Source organism: Silurus aristotelis, assembly GCF_946808225.1.
Source record: "Silurus aristotelis genome assembly, chromosome: 29".
Classification (NCBI taxonomy): domain Eukaryota; kingdom Metazoa; phylum Chordata; class Actinopteri; order Siluriformes; family Siluridae; genus Silurus; species Silurus aristotelis.
In genome coordinates this window covers 9,585,359-9,611,756 of record NC_139602.1, presented here as the reverse complement: position 1 = coordinate 9,611,756, position 26,398 = coordinate 9,585,359, and the positions used below count along the sequence as shown (strand labels likewise).

At 40.7% G+C, this 26,398-nt stretch overlaps 1 protein-coding gene and 1 long non-coding RNA gene across 3 annotated transcripts in view; one reads left to right on the top strand and one right to left on the bottom strand.

The window, feature by feature from the left end:
• The first annotated feature begins 3,328 nt into the window (after positions 1-3,328).
• slc41a1 (solute carrier family 41 member 1) overlaps positions 3,329-26,398 on the top strand; it is a 31,836-nt gene continuing 8,766 nt past the window's right edge. Inside the window, exons 1-9 of one of the 2 annotated variants that reach the window (XM_083535322.1) lie at positions 3,374-3,784; positions 4,715-4,848; positions 5,167-5,770; positions 12,196-12,303; positions 22,754-22,825; positions 23,125-23,269; positions 24,066-24,212; positions 25,689-25,836; positions 25,923-26,002. In XM_083535322.1, coding sequence (XP_083391448.1) covers positions 5,321-5,770; positions 12,196-12,303; positions 22,754-22,825; positions 23,125-23,269; positions 24,066-24,212; positions 25,689-25,836; positions 25,923-26,002 — 1,150 coding nt within the window. In that variant the 5' untranslated portion in view covers positions 3,374-3,784; positions 4,715-4,848; positions 5,167-5,320. Of the gene's footprint in view, positions 3,785-4,714; positions 5,771-12,195; positions 12,304-22,753; positions 22,826-23,124; positions 23,270-24,065; positions 24,213-25,688; positions 25,837-25,922; positions 26,003-26,398 lie in introns of both variants that reach the window. The other variant, XM_083535321.1, reaches the window with a different exon arrangement.
• On the bottom strand, positions 13,309-22,255 carry LOC310722761. The gene is made up of 3 exons (XR_014532480.1): positions 19,823-22,255; positions 16,127-16,656; positions 13,309-15,887 (listed from the first exon to the last, which is right to left on the bottom strand). It is a non-coding gene; the product is annotated as an uncharacterized lncRNA (long non-coding RNA).

Genomic DNA, 26,398 nt, shown 5'->3' with positions numbered 1-26,398 from the left:
AATAATCTTCATTTTCAATGACTATCAGGTGTGTCCATTGATTGGTTGGAATGAAAACCTGCACCCACACTGGCGCTTTCTGGAAAAGATTAAAGCACCCATGTTCTAACACGTCAACTTTGAGCATAAAATGTTCACTTGCCGCCTAATAAATAAATCCACACACTCACAGGTGCCATGATGAAGAGATCATCAGTGTTCTTCACTTCACCGCTCAGAATGTTAGTGTATAACGTTATAATATATTTTGATCGACATGACAAACAATTGATAATGATGATCAATGATAATTAATTCAATGGATGTTCCAAAGCATTCGCAAAAAAGCAGCGAGAAATCGATTTCATGAGTATTTGATTTCTGACTTGAGAAATGCGCCAAAGCAACTGAGAAAAACTGCAGACAAACCGCAGACAAACATGGATGCAAAGTTTTGTTTGGTTGCTAGCGGCTAGTGACACAGAGTAACCTGCGTAATCCTCCTTAAGCTTCAAGAAAACACCACAAGTGTACCAAGGGATCTTGTTAGGGCCAGTACCTGGTGCTTTATGTTCATTCCTAAGGGAGGAAGAAAGTCTACATGGTGGCCCCATGAGTGCAGGTCCATCCTCTCTCTCTCTCTCTCTCTCTCTCTCTCTCTCTCTCTCTCTCTCTCTCTCTCTCTCTCCATGATCACATCCTGTCTGAGAACACATTGTGCCTTTTCGATTCAGACATTTCTTGAGCAGCTTGTTGTCTGCGTATCATCAAAACACAAAGAAACGTTCGTATTGTTTCTAAGGATACAGATTCAAATTCGACATGTTGACATTGGCACCCTCAAGTACTTCCTTCTGGATAACAGAGAAGTGGGTCGTTTTCTTATAACCAACGTGCAGTTGGCAGGAATTCTGGGAAATTTGCATTTTACTGTTTGGGTAAACAGATTCGAGTCACATGCTGCAAAGAAAATCAGAAACCTCTTTTCTGTTACAGTAAGAGATTTAAGAGCGTCAGTGTTTTAAAAGTGCACCTCGAAATGGAAAATTTCTGGAGTCCGCAGATGAAATCCGTGGAGTCGTCCTGGGACACGGACTGAAAGTAGCCATTTAGCGAAACTGCTCATTTGCAAAACAAAACCCAAAAGGTGTGAAGGTGTGCTTTAGAACCTGGTTTACTGAAAAACAGAAAACCAGTCTGCGGTTTCCATGATAGAATGTTGTAGTTAAAAAAAAATGCTCAGGATGCCTCTCATATTGCTCTTTGAGTATATGTTTGTCGTGTTTTTGTCAGAGTTCGGGGTTGGAGGACATTCAGAAGGTTCCACTAGTGATGAAGGGTTTCATGGTGAACTTTCTCAACTCGCTGTGTGTTGTGCATTTACACATAAATTTTATTTTTTTCGGTGAGTTTGCAATGTTTTACCACTATGCTGCAAGGCATCACGTCACAAACCCACAGGAACATGTGGAGAACATCTCAGACAGGAACTATTGAATATCTTTCTGAAACACTGCCAGAAAATATAGAGCCTAGGGCCTTCATATTGAATATCTGCATATCAAATTATTGAAATAGTCTAATCAAATGGTATTTTATGGCTCCAATCACATTCATTTCTTTCTCTCCAGTCAGAGGCTCCAGATATACAGTTGTTTCCATACCAGGATGCTTTAGTGTCAATGATATTATAGATGTTATAGAATAAGGCTTCTCACATAATCTTGATTCAAACACCTATAAAATAATGATGAGTCACTTTGAACGATTCTTTAATGCGAATCAGATGAACGAGTCGTCTCAAATAGTGATTCGTAGTTTTTCCACTGGACTGCGCAAAAGCAAATCTCTCAACTCTTCTATTTTGAGTCGTTCGTTCTTTTATCACGTGACTCCCATAAACGCTATGAAGGTAATAAAAGGATTAAAGGAAGAAAATAAGTAAATGATAAAAAATAAAAAAAATAAAATAAAAAGATTTGTTCATTTGAATGAACCAGATTCAAAGAACCGAGTCACTAAAATGATCCGATCGTCCCGTCGCTACTGTAAAATATGTAAAAAAAAAAAAAAAAAAGCTTTTATTTTGTCGTAAAAACCCACAAGAACATGAGCTACTCTATTGCGACCTGCACCTTGGACTTGTTCGGGGAAAATGGTCATTGTGCTGCATAATTTACATAATTATTCGCTTCATTTTTTGTTTTATTTACCAGATTTTTTTAATAGTTTTTCATATTTTTAGAGCATCAGCACACCACAACAAATTCCTTGTACATGCAACCTAAAATAGAAGGCAATAAAGGTGCTTGTGATTGTGAATACACATTACCGCACAGTGAAATTCTTTCTTCGCATATCCCCCAACCTTCCCATCAGTAACCCAGAGCCTTAACCACGAGCCACCACTTCCCTTCAACCACTGCTGCTTGTCCTACCTGCTTTGTTTTTATTCATGCTTCCATATCTGAACATATATACACACACACATCATTAAAATAAACTGGTTGTTATTTTACATTTATGCTACAGTTTGTACTGGTTTTACTGGCATATTAGCAAAGCAAGCGATCCGTCCTCGCTACATCCATTTAGCAGAAACAGCAACGATCTCTGTTAGCCTCTTGAAAGGGAAGGTCTGAGGAATCACTCGAGTCAGATGTTCAGATGTGTCACTTGGTGTGACAAATGGAGAAAATCTTGAAAAGGCAGGACACAAAATGGCCGCCTGTCGCTTTGTTTTTCGCTTTTAGGGTCAAATCGGTCTTTTAAATGTTCTTTTTTATCGCCATTAAGTATACTTTTTTAGTGTTTTTGAGTATATAATGATATTAAAAAGCAGAATGGACTTCACAGTAGACTACACTACATCGCTGACACTGCAAGGTCACGTGGTTGAGTCGAGTTGAGTCGAGTTGAGCCAAGCAGAGTTGACCCGAGTCGAGTCTAGCTGAGCTGAGCCAAGTCTATCCAAGGCGAGTAGAGTCGCGTCGAGTTGAGCTGAGTCAAGTCAAATCGAGTTTAGTCTAGCAAACTGAATTGAGTTGGATTAAGTCTACCCGAGTGGAATCGAGTTGAGTCTACCCGAGCCAAGTCAAGTCAAGTCGAATCTAACCCAGCCAAACTCAGTTGATTTGAGTTGAGTCAAGTCTAGTCAAGTCTAAGCTGAGCCGAATTTAATCAAGTCGAGTCGAGTCTAGCCAAGCCAAGCTAAGCCGAGCTGAATAGAATTTACATCACATCACATCAGACATACGACAACTCGCACACACAATACAAACACGGAGCCGAGCCGAGTCGAGTTGACACGAGCCGAATTGTCTCGAGCCGAGCCGAGGTGACCCGAGTCGAGCCGAAGACGCGCCGTGATTGGTCCGATTGGAGCGTTGCACGCTCGAGCCTGGGTTTGGTTGGGGTGGTGTGGTGTGGTGTGGTGTTGCTTTATTATCGGTATCGATCCAGCTCGCGCTCGCTCTTAACGCGGCGCTTCCTGCTTTCGCGCGAATCATAAAGAGAGAGAGAGAGAGAGAGAGAGAGAGAGAGACACGCGCATACACACACATGCGCACAGAAAGAGAGAGGGAGAGAGTGTGCGCGCGCGAATGTGTGAGTGTGAGTGAGTGAGCGCGCACTCGGGCAGCGTCTTATGGATCCCATTGCAAACCAACCAACTCACTAAAGTAACTAACGGCTCGGTTACGCATTAAGCCCGGTGTGCCCGGCGTTTACCGGCATGCGAAGCGGCGTGGAGGCCGGAGGATATCGGGGAACGTCCGCACAGGAGGCAGAGAGTGGAGGAAAAAAGGTAAAAAGAAAAGAAACAAGGACTGAGTGTGTGCGGTGGATGAATATATCCGCTCCGGCGCGGGTCAACACGCGCGCGCGCGGGGAGCGTATAGATTTTATGATGATGATGATGATGATGATGATGATAATTAAATGAAGCACGTGATGAGCGCATCATCAACCTGTGTATTACAATTATATGCACACACACACACACGCATATATATATATATATATATATATATATATATATATATATATATATATATATATATATATATATATATATATATATGCGTGTGTGTGTGTGTGTGTATTAAATATGAATATTTATATATATTAAATGATGGGATTGGAATGGACATGAAGATGTGATGGGGTTGAGAAACCTGTGAAAGGAGGAGAATGTGGAGCTGAGACTGAAACCGGGAGGTTTTAATTTACACCGCTCGGTGTTGGAGTGTATTTGATCAGACTACTAAGTAGGGGAGTTTGTTTCGGTGTTGGAGGTAATGAGGTAATTGAGGAACCTGGCTTGATTCCATTGCTGTGGACACTGTAGAAATGAGAGCAGGACTTTAGAACTTTGTTTAAAACTCGAATAAACAACCTTACAATTAACTTGAGACAGGAAGGAAGATGGCTGAAAAACAACAAATATATATATATATATATATATATATGAATAAAATCCATCTTGGACCATCTCATCTCATGAACTGAGTCTGGAAGCTGGTCAGATCCATTTTTTTTATATCAGAAGCCTCAAATAAGATCTTCCAGGAAGTAACATGACACACATATAATGCACAAGTTTAAGTGACTATTTGTTTTTCTTTTTTTTGTGCATAATTTCCATGATGCACTTGTCACGCCAGGGTCTGATTGGTGTGTGTGTGTGTGTGTGTGTGTGTGTGTTTCTTTTTTTCCGTTTCTTCTCGTCTGGCAGGTGATCAGTGTACGACGCACATTTTTCTGAGCCTTGTAACACGATCCGGAGACCTTTAAATATATTCGAGGGTCCACGTGGTGTAAAGTGAGCCAGTACAACTGTCCAGAGTTGCTCGGGACAGTCCTGCCAAAGTAAGTGCCCCTCTTTCTTTTTTCCATTTCACACCCGAAAAAGAGAAGAGGGACTCAGAACGAGCGCAGAGACTTTTGGGACGCTTCAGATCTTTTACCCACCATTTAAATATTGGCCATCAAGGTTGTAGGGTTGCGCCGACCGGATTGTGAAATGTACCCTCCTCTTATCGTTTGGCCTTAAAAGAAGAAGACGAAGAAGACGAAGACGGCTGCGTTGAATGGGGAACGTAATTTGTATGCTACCGAAGTTCAGGCAGGATCTTATGCAAAGCCTGGAGAGGGCTAAAGCACCTGCCTCTTTTACTCAACCTGTAGAGCGCGAATTATAAAAGGAGAGGAGCTGAGGAGCCACGTCTTGGATGGGATAAAGCTACGCCGTAGATCAGGTGAAGCACCGATCCACACTTGGGCACCGACTTCAAGCGTCCATCGTTTCTTCTGCTACGACTCACGACTTCAAGGCTTCCGCATGGTCCTCTGGTCGAAAGAGCAAGACAAACTGCCCGACATGTCCGCGGGGACGGAAATCATAGAGGTGAAGAAGGACTTCATCTCTTCAAACGGCTCGGTCCATCCGGTCATCCTGGCCGCAGGGGCTGAGGAGAGGCAGCCGAGCGGCGGCGAGTACGAGCTGACCGAGGTGACGTCTCTGCCCGAGCGGCCCGAGGCGGAAAACGAGCGGACGGAAATAGTCGTGATCGACTGTCGCGCCAACGCCAAGGGTCAGAGGGAGGAGGACGCCCTGCTGGAGAACGGCAGCCAAAGCAACGAGAGCGATGACACGAGCGCGGACCAAAGCCCGGTGCCACCAGTTCCTCTGAAGGAGACGTCTTTTTCCATAGGACTGCAGGTCGTGTTCCCTTTCCTGCTGGCCGGGTTTGGGACGGTCGCCGCCGGTATGGTCCTCGACATCGTTCAAGTAAGTGTGTCTCAAATCAACTGGAAAATAAATCCAAACTCTAACAGGCACGTCCTACTTTTTTTAAACTCGTTTGCTCTATTTCCATTCAGTGACCATTCGGCTTTCTTGTAAAACACACAAGATTCAAGAAGTCAAGGTGTTAATATTACATCCCATTAAAATTTGCTGATTCAAGCATGTTGCTGCGCCATTCGTCCCCCCTAAGACTTTAACACACTGCATTACTGTAAATCTGCACAACAAAACATTTGTGGAACATTATCTCAGTATGATCTGATGCTAATATTATTACTCTCTTGAGTCAGTCCTTTCCTGTTTTTCCTCTTCTAAATCAATAGGTTCCTCAGCTGGACTTTTTCCCTTATAGACTAAATATGAGAAATTGAACAGGGAGAAAAAAACGGTATATACTGCACAAGTCTCCGTATTGGTCAATTCCATTGAAGACGCATTGAAGAGGAGGACGATATATCGTGAAAAAAGAATCATGATACCTAGTTTCCACAATACCCTGGATATCACTCCTGATAGATATTAGAGTTGAAAAATGACCAAAACAATAATTTCCAACACTTTCAAGCGCTACTATAAGAAGAATTGACTGTTCCCTGAACGTATACAACTCCAGGATAGAAAAGTACCAATAAAACAAACAAATGATATTAGCGATATTATTGTCTTATTAGGATTTTCCGATCAAACATTCGTTGAGGTTTACTAAGAATTTGTAAAAAATATATATATATATATATATATATATATATATATATATATATATATATATATATATTATATATATATATATATATATATATATATATATATATATATATATATATAAATTTTTTTTTTAATATTATATTATATTATATTATATTATATTATATCATTACCTGCTAGGGCTGGGCGATGTGACAGTGTGATTGATAAAATCATGATCTTTTTTTTGCGATAAACAATGTGATTTTGTTCAGTAGGTACAAAAACCTGTCATGTCTTACTTTTAGAAAAAAATAAATTTTAAATAGTAATGATAAATAAATATTATACAGAAATTATGAAGGTGAAGAACGACTTCAGTTTTTTTTTTTTTTAACAGCTTGGTATTTTATTATAATAGTTAAATTTTTATATAATAATAAATCAATATTATATGTGGATATTTTACCGATATGACACTTTTCTGAGGTATCGCTGTTCCAACAGCCATCAGGATTTCCACTGCACCAGAGACAATATCTATATTCACTTCTATTGTGTTTTAATCCACACCGAAGTTAATTTGAGTTCAGCTCTTGTGCATGTAGATGTTTTGAGCCATTCGCTAAAAATACAGTTTACATAATGTGTGTACTTGTTCCTTTGTGCTGTTTGTGCAGCAAGTCAGCTATCCAGGGGACTCGTGCAAAGCAAAGTGACTTGGGATGTTAATAGTCACATGGTGAGAGAGAGAAAGAGAGCTGTAATCACTCGCTCGGGTCTTCACCCTGTTGAATTTCTATGCTTTTGTTGTTGTTGTTTTTTACAGTTTTGCGATTTTTTTTAATAAACTATAAAATGCTCGCTGGTTCTTCAAATGACATCCAGCAAACTTTTAAAACCAAAAGAAAGTTCTTTATTTCTTTTTTTCTTTCTTTACTACTGCCTTATTATTATAATGATACTAATAATGATTATAATGATCATATTTCATAGCTTATTGAATCGAGCTTTACAATTCAATAGGTTCAGTCCTTATGGAAAAACAAGCTGATGTTATAAATACCGTCAACTTTGACCTATCAGTGGGTGATATGATATCACAATACTTCACGCGCGGTATGTACTGTGTCTACGATACAATTTATTAGCTTAGAAGGTCGATTATAATTTGATTTAAAGACACTGGTATAAATAATACAATAAATGGATCAAATTAGATATATTCTACAATTTTTAAAATTCTATGAGAAAAAAAATCGAGAATCAGATTATCAGATTTATATATATATTAAATCTAAAATAAATTGTGTGGCATGTTTCCCAGTTTTAGTGACTCTAATTATAGATTGTTAAAAATATAAATGTATCTGTAAATTTTGATTGAAATATAAATATAGAAATATAATGATATTATACTTTTCCTGGATTAATTATAATATAATACAATGCGATACAATACATTATATCCATTTCTTTTTAGCTATTAATTGCCTTTAAATTGGAAAAAAAAAAAACACGTTTTATTTACTTACAACAAAATTTTGTTTCTTGTGTGAACCATAAAATTTTAAACACATTTTATACTATTTTTAAACATCCTCCTGAATTTAAAAGCAGATTTATAACCCATAGAGCAATTATCGAGTTCAAAAGTAAACAAATGCCTGATTTCAACCAAAACCAAAGCAAATTATTTTTATTATTTAATGAAATATTTGATGTGTAGAAAGTTAACATGAATTCACCGTACACGTTTCAGTGTCAGCCATGTTTGAGTACCACAAAGAAGTATACTGTTAAATAAAACGCTGTATACGATGAAACAAGCATATGATTTGCATCTTTTAAAAGCAGCGTCCATTAACTGTCTATAAGCAAAGGAGAAAAACCAACTAAATGAGTTACACACCGAAACACAAAGGCAAGAAATGAATGTAAAAACCCCCCAGAGGTGTTCGTTTGGAATTAGTGGTGAAGCATTTACTGCGAAATCCTACGATGATGTTGAGAAGCCTGCTATATGATGTTACTCAGAAGGGAAACGAGGGCAAATTTACCTCCTGTGGCACTGAAAAACTGCTTTGTATTGGTCACGAGTGGGCGGTTGTTGTGAAACCGCAGCTTGATTAGGGTCTACACTGGAACTCTACGGTAACTGGATCAGGAGGTCTAATTCATAAAATGTTGGTATCCGATACAAATATTTGTACGCATCTGCGTCATTTATTGCATTCTACCAGCTGTAAAGGCGAATCGAGTCATAAATGCATGGTGAGTCAAAAGTGAGTCATAAGTGAATTCTGGTTCATTCTCAATGACTAATGACTGCATATGATGGTCAAAATCAGCAATCATATCAGAATTGAGATATGTAAGCGAGAAAGAGTAGGTTATAACGCTCACTCGACCATTCAGTAATACTACTAGTCAGATTTCTTTTATGATTTAGCATCAACATATGAAATTCTTCACTTTTACATTTAATACGATTAAACAGTCAAGCGTTTAAAGTCATTAACCAATCATACACTACATGGACTAAAGTTTGTGGACACCTGAGATGTTCCTCTAGATTTTGTGGAGATTTGTGCTCATTTAGATACAAGAATGTTAGTAAAGTCAGGTACTGATGAAGGTAAGGTGAGGAGGCATGTCAGCGTTTACATTCATCCCACTGTGGTGTTTAATAAAGTTTAAAGCTTTAGAGCTGGAGATCTTCCACTCCAAATGTAAATAATATCTTCAGCTGGCTTTGTGCACAGGGGCATCGTCATGCCGGAACAGGTTTTGGGTTTCCTAGTTGAAGTAAAGGGAAATTTTCATTCTACAGCATGAGGCAAGAGGCATCAATTGTCTGCCTCCAACTTTGTGGTTTAGGGGAGAACCACTTATGCAAGGAAAAGTCTGATGTCCCAATACTTTAACCATTAAAATACATTAACACAATTGTTTGAAAGTTACAACAGCAACAAAAAATTTACTTTCATTTATACACATAGTTTAGTTTGTCATCCATTTTTTTTCCCCCCCACACAATACAATGGCGTTTCTACCAATGGAACGTCAAAGCCCCAGTTTCTGAGGTGCATTGTGGGATTTTTTCAGGGCGCGAACGTTAAAGTGTGGGGCTTCTGGTTTCCTGAATTTCTTTCCAGAGGTTAATTGTATAAATTTGCATCCTCTCTAAAGAACTTGAGGTATTTCTTCTTAAACGGACTGTCGTAAGAATGGCCTGTCGTTGATTATGGAAAGTGGCTGGTGGTTTGGTCCAGACAACAACAACCAAAAGAAAAACTCAAACACCAGGCGAGAAGTGTTCGGTCCAGACAGTCAGTCAGTCAGGATATTTTTACCAAGAGGAAAACAGACTCAACATCACAAGCCCTTACACCAGCTGGTGTCTCAGCACTCCCACAGGAAGCCATTTTGGGTCTACCACATCCAGACTGTTACCCTGTTCTTACAGGAATCAGTGCAGACAAACAAGCGTGGGAGGGTCTGTGTTCTCGTGGACACACAATGTCACCCAGCTTTTCCTCAGAATTTTCCTCATTATGGGAATTTTTTTAATTATTGTTCAGGTCTGTTTTTAACACGAATGTTGTTTTGCAGTCTAAACATAAGTTGTGTTTCTGACTTCCTGTGGGGGTAAATAAAAGTGTAGACGGTATTCAGGAAGTGAAGTTTTCCACCTTTGAGTCCGTGAAAGTTACTGACTTTACAGTGCTGTAAACTAAAGTTCAGCTGCTAGACAGACATTCACCTTTATTATTATATCGAATTTATTTAGCACAATTTTCCCAGTTTTTTATTAATGCAGCAAAATATATGTAAGTGTGTGTGAAGCAAAAAAATAAATTGTGAATAAACAAAAAATATTTATTTTTTTGAAAAAAAAAAAAAGAATAAATGCAGTAACAGAAAAGAAAAGAAATATAATTTTTTTAAAACAATTACCATTAACATGAACCATGAATATCCGATTCCAATACTGGAATTTTGAGTACTGGCAAATATTGGAAGCAATCTAAATTTATTTCTTTATAAACGACTCAGCTTTAAAATATTTTCTTTGTATTTTTTTATTTAAACACTAAAAAAATTAATAAATAAATGTAAACCATGTCTTATGCTGACACTCCAAATATAAATATATCTAAAAAAAATCAATCAAAAACTAAAAATACATAAATAAAAAATTCAAATCTCTTTAGATGTAAGCATGATCAATTCCAAAGATATTTAAAAATCTAATTTGAATATTTTTTCCAATGTAAAAATTGTTTATCTAAAACTATTTTCTAATGTTTATCTGTAACGTAAAAAAAATAGGTTTTGGAAAACGCAACATTACAAATATAATACCGGCATGTTTTAATTAATTATTAATGCATCGACAAAACCCAGAAGAGTTTATAATGAGTGAGTTTTTATCGCTACGGCTTGACGGGTCACGGGAATCAGCACTGACTCCATGACGCTAGTGCCTTTCTCCGCTAGTGATGCGTCACTGAATTCCTGCGTGACCATATATCCTTGAGCTGGTGTGAGCGTGCAATCTGAGCCCGGCTAAACCTGCAAGTTCACAGGCTTCGAGGAGGCGTTGCCCGAGGCCTTGCTGTTCCCCGGAGACATCGTATATCTCAGAAGGCAAACGAGTAAGCTCGGGAGAAGAGGAGAGGAGAGAAGAGAGGAACGGAGAGGGCTCTCAGTAGCAAGGAAATCAAAGCCTATGTGGCAGATGGCCAGGTTCCAATTGATGTAGAACTTTTTCTCCGAAGTGGCCCCTGTACTGCCAAAGAATCAGAGCAAAATGCCTGTTGGATGTAGCCAACCAAGCAGAAAACCCTTGATTACAAATTTTGGTGTATCTTTTTATTTCTCTCGTTCATTCTCGAGTGCAGCATTTCAACCTAGAGCTCGGGTAAATCCTCTCTATCGATTTATTTGCCGAACTTCAGGGCTGTAATTGCAATGCGCCACTGGGATGGGCTCTAAAGATAAGCACTTTCTCCACTTATCGATCCACACGGATTCTTGCTGCATTGCATCTGCTTGGGAAAAAAAAAAGGGCTACCGGCTGCCAATTACGCCACTCATCAAGTGTTTCTCAAGGATTAAAGTTGGATGAGGTTCAAATGGATGCAATCAGCGATGACTCTGTGCCTACCTTTGGCTGATGATGTTATTAAAATCCACATCAGCAAAAAAAAAAGAGTCGTAAATTTAAAGGAAATAACCTTTCTCATAACTACATAACAATCAAAAAGTGATGTCTCAAAGGGCGCACAAACTTTTGCACTCAACCATACTGTTCAATATAAATATCTCATACCTTTGTATGAATTGTGTATAATTAGAATGTCTAATCTACTGACGTGCCTTAAACAGTGATCATTAAAATGTCAATATTTTTGCATATTAGTGATCTGCCTCTGCCAAGAGGTTACAGTTAGTTGGAAGATGAAGTGCTACAACTATGTTTTTCACTGATTACCAATAATCCTGGAGCTGATCTCTTGGTTGAATAGTGTGGTGTAATGTGTGTAGCAGCTTTACCCAGCACAGTATCCTCTCACAAAGAGAGGGTTGTATCAAGTTACAGCATTAAATCAATACCCTGGTCAAAGAAGGTCACACAGAATCTCACATGCTTGAGGAACCCATCCTGCTGAGCTCTGATAAAGACCTGTGTTGTTCTCCTTGTCTCTCCTTTGCAGCATTGGAAGGTGTTCTCTGAGGTGAACGAGGTCTTTATCCTGGTGCCTGCTCTTCTGGGCCTAAAGGGGAACCTGGAGATGACACTGGCCTCCAGACTGTCCACAGCAGTGAGTTTTTCTAACTAACCTACTCACCAGAGTTAACCAGTGCTTAATAAACCACCACAGGTTTTGGTGAAGGAAATAATCAATGGTGGTGTGGTGTCATGGAGCATCCAAGAGCTGTCACATAAGTGCATTTTATTGAAATCTGTCAGCATTTTATTTATTAATTAAATACAGTCTGATTTTTTTATCCATTAATAGTTACATGTAATGTCATATTTGCTTTTTAGGGCAAGACAGATTAGGGTTGGATGGTGGAGCACCTTGAAAGCCATCACAGCAAATTCTTTTCAAATACTTCAACTAAAGATTTTCTTTAACATCATCATCTGACTCGAACCTAAACAATCTCACTGAGTGGCTTTATCTTAGCTAGTAAGATAATCTAGGCGTCCCGCATTATCAGTAATGCTTCAAGCAACTTTTAGCACTTTAAAGCAAAGTAGCTCAATTTACTGCTAAATCTCTCTATATTACTTTTATCTTAAGGCGAATACACAAGTAGATTTTCTGATAATCATTCAATGCGTGCTCTCGCTCCCAGTTTTATGACCTGACCTTTGAACACTCGGCTGATGTGCTACTTGAAGGTGTGCTTGGGTCTTCAGGTCGTGTGACCTTTACGAGAGCGTGTTTACGCTGAACGCTCCCTTATTTGCGGTTGAAGACGACCGGTTTATTTTGCTGACTAAAAGACTAAAATGTAAGTCCAGTTGATGATTAGTGAAAACACAGAGAAAACATGATGGTTGTCAGTTGTTTGTTCTGAAAAATGGTGTACATGTACATATACGTATACATATACATTTCCATATATATATATATATATATACACCGTTGTGAAGGGCGGAGCTAAAATTACGCACTGATACACCAAAAACACAGAAAAAAAGTACAATCTCCAACACTGAGACAACTGAACTCTGTCAACTGCTGGTGAGAGTAAGGCAGGAGATGTGTACCTCCTGGCAGCGTCCCAACGTATCACAAATGTATAAATTTTTTTTTATCATAAGGTCGAAAAATCGTTGTATGTATATTTATATATTTGTAGTTATAGATACTTATATACATACGGGGTGAGTGGTAGCTCAGTGGTTAAAGCTTGGGGTTTCTGATCGGCCCCAGGATCGCCCCCAGGATTGCCAAGCTGCCACTCTTGGGGCCCTTGAGCAAGGCCCTTAACCCTTCGTGCTCCAGGGGTGCTCTACCATGGCTGACCCTGCGCTCTGACCCCAGCTTCTGATATACATATAGGGCACAATATAACTATATATAAATATAAATAAATATATATAAATGGCAGCTTTGTTATGTAACACTACATTCCCATACGTCAGGATTATCCCAAGAGCCAAATCAACCATCAGTCCCTGATTAGTCACATGACTTTGTCACAGGAGACTGACCCCTTACACCTGTTTCTCGTCACCTATAATTTAATGCATGTATTTAAATCTCACCCTCATTTATAACACTAAATGGGGACTAAATGTGGAATGGGATGTTCAGAAAGCACATGATATGTAAATATTATATTTTATCAATGTAACTTATTTATACTTTGTAGTATAACATTTAAAAATAAGCAAAAAAAAGAAAGAAATTCTTGTTTCTCCACCCACACACACACACACACACACACACACACACACACACACACACACACACACACTCTTTGTCCGAGCCAAATTTAAAAATATCTTGTATAAACTTTGTTTTTCTGCTACAGACATTTTTTAGACATTAATCAGTTTTTAGAGTGTTTTTACTCATGAAGTGTGTACGGAAAACACGCCACTTGCTTTCGCACACCAACATCACACAGTGAGCGAGTTTTAAAAAAAACTAAATCCCCCGCTATAAAAGACGTGTTAAATTTACTCGCCGAGGCTCTCGTGGTGTTCGAGAAGCCTCAGGAATGTCTGCACCAGCAGCAGTCCTCCTGCACACAATTCAGCTCCAGCTGTTTTGGGACAAATCAAGGAGAGTGTAAAAGCTGCTTTGGGGCGACGCATGTACTCATGTGCTTAGCAGGATTAGGGAGGTTTTAAACAGGTAGTGTACACCTCCACACCTAGCGACAAATCATTTTTTTAAACCGCCCATTTGACGACGAATCATCCATTAATCTTTCTGTGAAAAACTTCTCTGGCGTCTTACTCATTTTGATCAACAATCAATGCAAAAGCTCTCCAGATTCCTGATATGTGGATGAAAATCGGTCATGTTTCGATCAGGATTATGGACAAGGACTTTCCCATAAATCCAATGCACCTCTATGAATTGTGTCATGTGTTTGTTTGAGCACCTGGTCCAGGATCACGTGTATGGCTGGAAAAGTCGGGTGTCCCAATACTTTTGCTCCTATAGCGTAGGTCTACATGGAATGATGTTAAATATCGATATTATGATACATTTCCATCAAATATTTTTATAGTAATACTGTTTTTAAAAAAAGATTCAGGTTTTTGTTTCTCCCATGTGTATTTGTTTATTCGTTCATTTACATATTTACTTACTCACAGCACTATTAGTATGCCGGCAGTTTGAACTTTTTGGAAAACTTTTGTTTTGAAAATGGAACTTTTTGGCCTACATGCAAAACGCTAAATGTGGCGGAAACCTGACACTGCACATCAGCCCGAACACACCATCTCCGCCGTGAAACATGGTGGTGGCAGCATCATGTTGTGGGGATGCTTTTCTTTAGCAGGGACAGAGAAGCTGGTCAGAGTTGATGATGGATGGAGCTTAATGCAGGGCAATCTTAGAAGTTAACCTATTAGAGGCTACAAAAGACATGAGATCAGGGCGGAGGTTCACCTTCCAGCAGGACAACGACCCTAAGCATACAGCTGGAGGTACAATGGAATGGTTGAGATCAAAGCATATTCATGTGTTAGAATGTCCCAGGCAAAGTCCAGACTTAATCCTATTGAGAATCTTGAGCAAGACTTGAAAATTGCTGTTAACAAACGTCCATCCAATCTGATTCAACTCCGTTTTGCAAAGAAGAATGGGCAAAAATTACAGTCTGTAGATGTGCAAAGCTGGTAGAGATACCCTAAAAGACTTGCAGCTGTAACTGCAGCGAAAGGCGGTGCTGTATCTTTAACACTGTGTTTATCATTTTCCTTCCACTTTACAATTATGCGATACTTTGTGTTGGTCCATCACAAAAATTCCCAATAAAATATGCTTAAATTTGTGGTTATAACGTGACAAAATGTGGAAATATTTAATGGGTATGAATGCTTTTGGAATGCACTGTATATGGAGGTTTCTGGGCGTGCAATTTATTGTGCTATTTAACATTCAGTCCCTGTTTTACTGTAGGAATAACCTCCACTCTTCTGAGAAGGTGTTCCTCTAGATTTTATGGAGAAGTCAGGTACTGATGTGGGTGAGGTGAGGAGGCCTGGAGTGCAGTCTGCATTTACATTCATTTAAATAGTGGTCATTTCTATAGCAGGAGATCTTCCACCCCTAAACATGTGAAGCATATTTAGCATGAGCTGGAATTTGTGGTAACAGTTGAGGAAGAAGTACATATGACTGGAAAAAGTCAGGTGTCCCAATACTTTCTTTTCGGCTTCTCCCGTTAGGGGTCGCCACAGCGGATCCTCCGCACGTTTGATTTGGCACATGTTTTACGCTGGATGCCCTTCCTAACGCAACCCTCCCCAATTTATCCGGGCTTGGGACCGGCACTAAGAGTGGCTGGGGATGGTTCCCTGACCGGGAATCGAACCCGGGTCGCAGCGGTGGGAGCGCTGCATCTTAACCACTAGACCACCAGGGGACTCAGGTGTCCCAATACTACTTAATCTTAATGCAAAACAAAACCATTTGGGCAAAAAAAAAAAAAAAAAAATCCCAGCAAGACAGCAGTGATTAGTGAAATTTTACATAATTGTAAGTTTTATGTTGAATGTCAATTTTTTTCCTTTCAAATATCAGAAATGTGAACAGTGACGCCACGTATCGTATCGTATTTCGCAGCCCTTTAGCTCAGTTGTTCATATTAATATTATACATTACATTTGTATTGTATGTAGTTTGTGTACGCTTAATTGCATTTTAATTGCAAATTTTTATTTAATATTTTTGTAACTAACTAATATTCAAAAATCATATTCAGTGCATATCATTTGAACGTTTATGATCCAGTGGCTTATGATTTCTCAGTAGCAGACCAGTAGACAGAAATGTGTTTGCCAAACATCTGGTTTGACCCATGAAGATGACGATTAGTAACAGAACAAACACCACCGGTATACTGGCCCTGAACTTAACACTACAGACAGTAAATGAATAAATCCGCAAAATATTGCCGCAATAACTTCCTCAACACTTCTTCTTCTTTTTCTTTCGGCTGCTCCCATTAGGGGTCGCCACAGCGGATCATCCGTCTCCATACCACCCTGTCCTCTATATCTGCCTCTTTTACACCAACTACCTGCATGTCTTCCCTCACCACATCCATGAACCTCCTCCTTGGCCTTCCTCTTTTCCTCCTACCTGGTGGCTCCATCTTCAGCATTTTTCTACCAATATAATTCATGTCCCTTCTCTGCACATGTCCAAACCATCTCAATCTCGCCTCCCTCACCTTGTCACCACAACATCCTACATGTGCTGTCCCTCTAATAAACTCATTTCTAATCTTGTCCATCCTCGTCACTCCCAACGAAAACCTCAACATCTTCAGCTCTGCTACCTCCAGCTCCACCTCCTGTCTTTTACTCAATGCCACTGTCTCTAATCCATACAACATCGCAGGTCTCACCACAGTCCTATAAACTTTCCCTTTCATTCTTGCAGATACTCTTCTATCACAAATCACTCCTGTCACTCTTCTCCACCCACTCCACCCTGCCTGCACTCTTTTCTTTACTTCCCTAACACACTCTCCATTACTTTGCACTGTTGACCCCAGGTACCTGAACTCCTCCACCTTCTTCACCTTTTCACCCTGCAACCGCATCACTCCACTGCCCTCCCTCTCATTCACACACATGTACTCTGTCTTACTCCTACTGACTTTCATTCCCCTTCTCTCAAGCGCATATCTCCACCTCTCCAGGCTCTTCTCAACCTGCTCTCTACTCTCACCACAAATCACAATATCATCTGCAAACATCATAGTCCAGGGAGACTCCTGTCTGACCTCGTCCGTCAACCTGTCCATCACCACTGCAAACAGGAAAGGGCTCAGGGCCGATCCTTGATGTAGTCCAACCTTCACCCTGAACCAGTCTGTCGTACCTACTGCACACTTTACTGCCGTCACACTGTCCTCATACATGTCCTGCACCACCCTCAAATACTTCTCTGACACACCTGACTTCCTCATACAATACCACAACTCCTCTCTCGGCACCCTGTCGTACGCTTTCTCTAAATCCACAAATACACAATGCAGCTCCTTCTGTCCTTCTCTATACTTCTCCATCAACATCCTCAAAGCAAATAAGGCATCTGTGGTGCTCTTCCTCGGCATGAAACCATACTGTTGCTCACAGATGGTCACCTCTTCTCTCAGCCTGGCTTCCACTACTCTTTCCCATAACTTCATGGTGTGACTGATCAACTTAATTCCCCTGTAGTTACTGCAGGTTTGCACATCTCCCTTATGCTTAAAGATCGGTACCAGCACACTCCTTCTCCATTCCTCAGGCATCCTCTCCCCTTCCAGAATCCTGTTAAACAATCTGGTTAAAAACTCCACTGCCATCTCTCCTAAACATCTCCACGCTTCTACCGGTATGTCATCTGGTCCAACCGACTTTCCATTCTTCATCCTCTTAATCGCTGCTCTCACTTCCTCCTTACTAATCCTATCTACATCCTGCTTCACCAACTCCACATCCTCCAACCTTCTCTCTCTCTGATTTTCCTCATTCATCAGCTGCTCAAAATACTCCCTCCATCTTCTCAACACACTCTCCTCACTAGTCAACACATTTCCCTCTCCATCCTTTATTGCTCTAACTTGCAGTACATCCTTCCCAGCTCGGTCCCTCTGCTTGGCCAATCGGTATAAATCCTTTTCTCCTTCTTTAGTGTCCAACCTCTTATACAGTTCCTCATATGCCTTTTCCTTGGCTTTCGCCACATCCCTTTTAACCTGCTGCCGCATCTCCTTGTACTCCTGCCTACTTTTCTCATCACTCTGTCGATCCCACTTCTGTTTTGCCAATCTCTTTCCCCTAATGCTCTCCTGCACTTCCTCATTCCACCACCACGTCTCCTTGTCTTGCTTTCTATTTCCAGATGTCACACCAAGTACTTTTCTAGCTGCCTCCCTCATCACTCCTGCGGTAGTTGCCCAATCATCCGGCACCTCTTCACCACCACCAAGCCCCTGTCTGACCTCTTCCCTGAACCTCACACTACACTCTTCCTCCTTCAATTTCCACCATCTTATTCTTCTTTCAAACCTTACTTTCCTCCTCTTCTTCTTCGCCTCCAAAACCATCCTACAGACCACCATTCGATGCTGTCTAGCTACACTGTCCCCCGCCAACACCTTACAGTCTCCAATCTCCTTCAGGTTGCATCTCCTACACAGAAGATAATCCACCTGTGTGCACCTTCCTCCACTCTTATATGTCACCCTATGATCCTCCTTCTTCTTAAAATACGTGTTCACCACTGCCATTTCCATCCTTTTAGCAAAATCTACCACCATCTGCCCTTCCACATTCCTCTCCTTAAAACCATACCTACCCATCACCTCCTCATCACCTCTGTTCCCTTCACCTACATGCCCATTAAAGTCTGCCCCAATCACCAATCGTTCTTTCCTAGGTACACCATCTACCACTTCATCTAATTCACTCCAGAATCTTTCCTTCTCCTCCATCTCACAGCCAACTTGTGGAGCATAGGCACTGATGACATTTATCATCATCCCTTCAACTTCCACCTTCACGATCATCACCCTATCAGAAACTCTCTTCACCTCCACTACACTCTTACTGTACTCTTCCTTCAGAATCACCCCTACACCATTTCTCTTCCCATCCACACCATGATAAAACAGTTTAAACCCACCTCCAATGTTCCTGGCCTTACTCCCTTTCCACTTGGTCTCTTGAACACACAACACATCTACCTTTCTCCTCTCCATCATATCAGCTATCTCTCTCCCTTTACCCGTCATAGTACCAACATTTAAAGTACCAACCCGAACCTCTACTCTCCTACACTGCTCCTTTTCCTGCCGTCTCTGTAGACGCCTTCCTCCTCTCCTTCTCCTCCTTCGGCCAACAGTAGCCCAATTTCCACCGGTACCCTGTCGGCTAACGATACCTGTGGCGGTCGTTGTTAACCCGGGCCTCGACCGATCCGGTATGAAATTCTCATTTGTGATCCGCATATTTGATTTGGCACATGTTTTACGCTGGATGCCCTTCCTAACGCAACCCTCCCCATTTACCCGGGCTTGGGACCGGCACTAAGAGTACACTGGCTTGTGCCCCCCTAATGGCTGGGTTAATAACTTCCTCAACACTACCGCTCATAAATGACGTCATAAATGTTATGGCAATGACGTTCGTTTGTACTGTGTCAGGATTACAGCAAGAGACCAACTCCAGCCACTGCACCGAGTCACGTCTGTTTGTTTGTTTTTGCACCTGATTCACGTGTTCTGATAACTAGCAGTTGTAGATTTACCTCAGCGCTCACTGGGCTCTGTCTTCTCGCTTGTCCTCTCATGTTTGATGTCGGTCACGGTCAGGTTAAGGATCGATTTTTTTTTTTTTCCCTGTGCGTAGATTTGCATCACAATCAAATTTTCCCGCACTGGCATCCGGCTCCCTCGCTTCCCATGCATTGTATAAACAGCCATGCTTCTTTCCATTATAAACGCAAATGTTTGCTGAAGGTCGTAACAGATTCAGGCTCATTTTATATCTAAATACTATTGAAATACAAACACTACACAGAGATTTGTAATAGTACTCAAAAAATGTTATTAAAATATAGAAATTGGTTTTGGATGGATGGATGGATGGATGGATGGATTGATCTCTTCTGGGAAGATGTTCCACTAGATTCAGCCACAAGGAATTTAATAAAGTCAAACAAATCTGAGATCAGAACTCTCTAGCAGGAGATCTTCCACTCCGACTCTTATAAAGATGATCTTCATGGAGCTGGTTTTGTGCACAGGTGCCTTGTCATGCTGGAACAGGTTTCGGTCTCTTAGTTTATGTGAAGGAAAAATAAGTTTTTTCCATGCAGTATGGTCCAGAATATCCTGAATCTCATTTGATGCTCATGACTCAGCTATCTTGATAACCTCTTATTCCTGGTCTGCTTAAAGATCTAACCAGGATAATATAGTGCTGACCCTGTATACACCTAAAGAGTGAACTAGCGCTAGAGGCGACATGGCACTGTAGATCTAGTTTTCATTAGAGTTTTGTGGCTGTCTGAGTTCACACACAGCTTATCGCACTGCCTGATATCAGGGCCGAGTTAGTGTGAGATCTAGCAGCGGTGCCAGACTCGCCGGGTTTCCCCCCACCTCTGTTTGTGCCACGTAAGATCTCACACTGCGGAAGAGGCGCTGTAAACTCTTGGCCCGAGTCCCGTTTCCTCCAGTTTCAAGCTCGTTCACACACACACATACACAGATCCTCATACATCCACATATGGTACTTCCCCCTCTGAATGGCCTCTACCACCTTTGTCCTGCTGCCAGGGACATTTGTTACATAGCAGTGAAGCTAATATTCCCTTAGCAGCGCTGGTAAAAAAGAGTGCTGGCCGTTTCATTGACATCTCGGTGTGACCAATCAGGAGAAACGAGCAGAGCCCGATGTCCTAAATGAGTTGGAGGTGACTCTGTATGCTAAGAGCGGGTTTAACAGATCAGTCAGTGCTGATGTTCTCGCACAAAACAAGAATATAGAGAGATAAAGTGCACAGGAAGTGCACGAATACTACTACTCCTTTGAAAGATCATGAAAGAGCGCACAGCGAGCCGGGCTCAATGGCAGCGAGAGGCCGCTCCTCTCTGGGGAAATGTATTCCTCCCTCGTCCTCACACTATTGTCCTGCCTCGTCGCTTTGGCCAAAGCTGCGCTTCCAGTATACTTCAGCGCGAGGCCACCGGTCAGCAGAAACCGTGTTTAGGTTTACGAGCGTTTAACCGCACCCTCCAACGCAGCATGCAGCTCACTTTCATCCTGTCTGAAAACTTAAAGGCGCCAGTTTAGCATTGTGATCATTGTATTGGGTGACGATTAAAGGTCTCTGAAATGCAGAAAAGCTCAGCGAACCAAGACAAGGCCTCACACCATCCCTTCACGCCGTACCCCAGGGTCTGAGCCACTTGACATTCGTGTCGCTAGACAGAAGGATGAGATAAGTGGGGTCAGTCAGCAGGAGGAAGATGAGATGCGTGTCAGCGCCTCAAAACCCCCTTTTGTCCCTGAGAACTGACCGCTGTTTGTTCTAACCAGGCTTCAAGCACGATGCTGTACAGAACACTGGATATTCTCATTGTCTGAACATGAAGGTAGATGTTCAGCTCGCAGCCGTGTACTCGAGCACACAACTTATACCACAGCAATGTAGAATTCTAGTTCTAATTCTGGTTAGTCCGATGGTACTAATACTTTATTCCTGCAAGTCATGTCAAGAAGCTTTTATTGTAATTTCAACCACATATATCTGACGCAGCGTTCCTCCAGAACCATGGTGCTACATACAACAACACAGAGCAACAACACAGAACACAAAAAAATCATACATCATTGTTATGGTTGGAAAATACAGACTATGTTACAGTTTGTTTACGTGTCATCTGTCTCTTGTGGATGTGTAGCAACATCTACCGGGATTGAAATTGTAATATTGGTAATATTAGCAGCTGTCAGTCCTCAATTGCTGTTATAATTATATTCACTCTTCTGAAAAGACGTTCCATTCGATTTTGTGGAGATTTTTGAGATTCGGTGTTAGTAAAGTCAGGTAGCGATGTAGGTGAGGTGAGGAGGTCTGGTTACAACGTTAAAACCACTGCCAAGGGATGAAATATATAAAGCAGTCATTTTTTACAGTCAGACTCACAATGAATGAAAGCAGTATTTATGTGTCAATAAATGAATGTTGATATCTATAGGTGTGACTGGGGAACTGAAGAAATGTCAGACCACATGAACACACACAAACACTATAGGATCGGTCCCAAGAATCATTTGAGCCGATTGTTTACATTTGTTGCATTTTATTGAGTAGTCAATATCTCACTTTTTAAACAAATTTTCTGTTTCATTGGCTGATGCTAACTGTTAAAAGGAAATTGTTGAAACTTTCGACATTAGTACCAGCAAGCTTCCTAAACACCTCGGCTTCTCCAGACGAAAGCTTTCTGTGGTCGCGCAATAACAGGAGCAGCTGTAAATACGCTTCCCATGTTCTCTCCCTCTAGGCTAATATTGGACAGATGGACACAGCCAAGGAGATGTGGAAAATGATCATAGGAAACCTCGCACTAATTCAGGTACCAGACCCTTTAAAAATAGAAATCCTGTTTACGAATCGTCTCGATGTACAGTACAGACGTCTGCAGCTACAGAGTGGATTTGAGATTATCGTTTGTTTAAACTTTTTTTTTTTTTTATTCTGGAAACGATCCACGTTTTTAATGCAGATGTTCTTTCCTACCAATGTTACATTTGTGATAATATGTGATAATAATGTGACAAATAAAAATAAAAAAAAAAATTTTTGTTAGGCGTTTGTGAGAAATCTTGATAAGTAAGTAAGTAAGCATGACACCGTTGTTCATGATGTTCACAGGTTCAGGCCACCGTGGTCGGGTTCCTAGCCTCCATCGCGGCAGTCATTTTTGGCTGGATCCCAGAGGGCCAATTCAAGATAGGTCATGCTGTTCTGCTCTGTGCAAGCAGCGTAGCTACAGCCTTCATCGCTTCCCTGCTGCTAGGTAAAGGACACTGATGTCTTTCTGTTCAATCCGATACCAATAGTGAAACTTTTGATTGGCACCAGATGTTTAATATGACAGCAGTGAAATGATCCGAAGAGACACTTTTGAGACAATGTTACAATGTTACACAAGTCATTATTAAAAATGATTCTAAGATCTGATTGGCTGAGCCATGTTACTAAATTCTGTATAAGCGCACTTTGTGCATTAAGCCAGCAAATACCATACTAGCATATTATATTGTCTCTAATGTCGCTTAGCAACCAGGCAACGTTTGGTGTTGGAAGAATTGCGTATAACGAATATTAATACATGTACACATGATACATATTGTGCTTATTGTAACTGGATTTTATCATATCGATTGTTACAGTGAGAAGCTGTTCATTTAATACAGTATGAATACAGTTCATTGTGGATCAGCTACATGTGGATTACTGTAGATAATCCTATTTCTACACATATAGTAGATTTGAAACCTCCCTATTAACACCCGTAGGTTCAGTCGCAGCCTTGACCAAGGAAAATATTTGTCCAAAAACAAAACTGCAAAATCTCATTCGCAGAAAATCTCAGGTGTGTTAGCTACCTAGTCATATTTGGTAGTAACAATTGTTTGGAGCTTCAGAGGAATTTCATTCTGAAGATAAGATGCCTAAGAAACGTCTCTTCACTAGAGTGCATCAGGAGACACCAAAAGCCCCAAACAGCTCCTGCCTCTCATTGTGTACAGATAAGAGCCTTTCCTGTGTTTGCAAGAACATCATCACAGCCAATGTTTCCTCCAAAACAGGCCTTATCATGATCGGTGTAATCATCGGCTCCAGGAAGGTTGGCATTAACCCGGACAACGTGGCCACGCCCATCGCTGCGAGCCTTGGAGACTTGATTACTCTGGCTCTACTGTCTGGCATCAGCACAGGACTCTACCAGGAGCTGGGTGAGTGAACGATAATCTGGGTAATCTAATGCTTCTGCAGTTTATAGGTGGCATCTAGTGGCAGCACGTGCTCATGGTGTGAAAGGAACTTTTTTGCACAGGTGGGTAGAAAGTTTCAATTTGTGTCTCCTTGCAAGTTAAAGATTCCTAAAAAGAAATGAATAAATAACCGCCCAGATTAGGGATAGTTTTTCCAGCTTTTAACTGGAAAAGCAAATTAACTTTACAGTGAGGTTCTATGTATTCACTTGGAGTTGTAGCTCAATTATAAGACTTTGGACTGTGGTACGGAAGGTCACAACTTTAAATCTTCGTACCACCAAGAGCCTGCTGATGGGCCCTTGAGCAAGGCCCTTAACCCCTCAACTACTCACTTGTATAAAGGAGACAATTGTTAGTTACTCTGGACATTTGTCAAATGCTGTAAATGTGATCTGTATTTACTTCACCTGGCAACCTGTTCAATTTTAAGTTTATTCACCATGCTCTGTGTATCATGCTCTACTTGTCATTTAAGAAAGCTAACCCTGTATTCACAAGTTATGGTATATTTTTCTGTCATGAAGAGATAAAGTACTGACCATCCAAGGCTTGGAATTCAAAAGGGTTTCTAGAGAAAACCTACAGATCATCTTTGGAAAGAGTTCCTTCCATGAACCTCCATCTGGACACATTTATCCTAATCGTTAAATCACTTCACTTTAGGACGTTGGCTGAATTTTGCAGTGAAGGAATCAAGTAATAATTACATCTTCTAACTGGAAGCAGATCATTAAAAGTTTACACGCTGCACAAGATTTTCAGTTTTCAGAATGTTCTCCTTTTAGATGTTTCTGCTTAATTTCAGAAATATCGTTGATCACAACCTTTAGCAGTTTTTTTTTCATGTAGCACTACTGTTTTACTGGCTGTTTGTTAGCAAAAGATTAATATTTTTTATACATATTGTGTATCGTAAAAATGCCTTCAGATATGTGAGGGATCGTTGTCATATCATCTTCTAATGGAGAATATTCAGGAAAAGGTTAAACCTGAACTGGGAGAACATCTATCAAAATAGAAACAGAAATACAGCTGCTGAAATCCAATTGTCTGTCTTGCAGCAGTGTCCGTGGCCACACTTTTGGTTTTAAAATGCAGTCCTGAAGCATGGAAACACTATGTTGAGACTAATTGCATGTTTTCTTAAAAAAATTGCCCAAATTTTGATCCAGTGCCAAAAGTGTCCAGATGTAAACATCTCATAAAAGGTGAACCGACACTTACCCAGTGTCTACATCGCAGAGTGTGGGTGCTAAATTACGCCCGAAAGAATTTCCACCAGAGCGCTGTTTGTGTTCAGTCTCGCCAGGTGTCTGATTCGGGGTTAGTGTTGTGTCATGTTTGTGTACACATTATCTCTTGTAAGACGCTACTTTTTTTTTCATGCTCCGTCCAAAAAACCCGAATTAAACTTCTCTGTTTTCTTTCTAACAGATTATAACGATTACGCCAATCCGCTAGTCTGCGTGTTTTTCATTGCCCTGACGCCTATCTGGATCCTGATCGCCCGGAAAATTCCCTCCACTCGAGAGGTGCTGTACTCCGGGTGGGAGCCTGTGATTATCGCCATGGCCATCAGCAGGTGCAATAATAAGATATTCACACACCTGACCTCCTTCATTCCAAACATACTGATGATTCTTAATATTCGCTGAAATCATTTTTCAGTGTCGGAGGCCTAATCCTGGACAAAACCGTGTCCAATCCCAACTACGCTGGAATGGCAGTGTTCACTCCAGTTATCAACGGTGAGCATTGATTGAGTATACAGAAACACCTCCAACTCTAACACATGACCTTTCTTTGAATGAACCCTTTTAGAAAAGATCTAGACCCCCAGACCCCCTAATACAAGTTCAACATTTGTACTGTATTTCCAAATACAATTTGATTGGTGCTAATTGATGTAAAGAAAATAATACTACAGAACTACACTATCCTACTATACTATAATTCTACTACACTATAATAGAACAATACTAGAATATTACACTATTTTACTACACGCTTTAACCCAAAAGCTCACCTTTTTTACCCTTTTCATGGCAATTTATTAGAGGCATCACATGTTCAAACTGACCAGCCTGACACTTAGTAGGACCAGGACTAGCAGTTAGAACTTTCTTCATTGCCATGGGAACGAA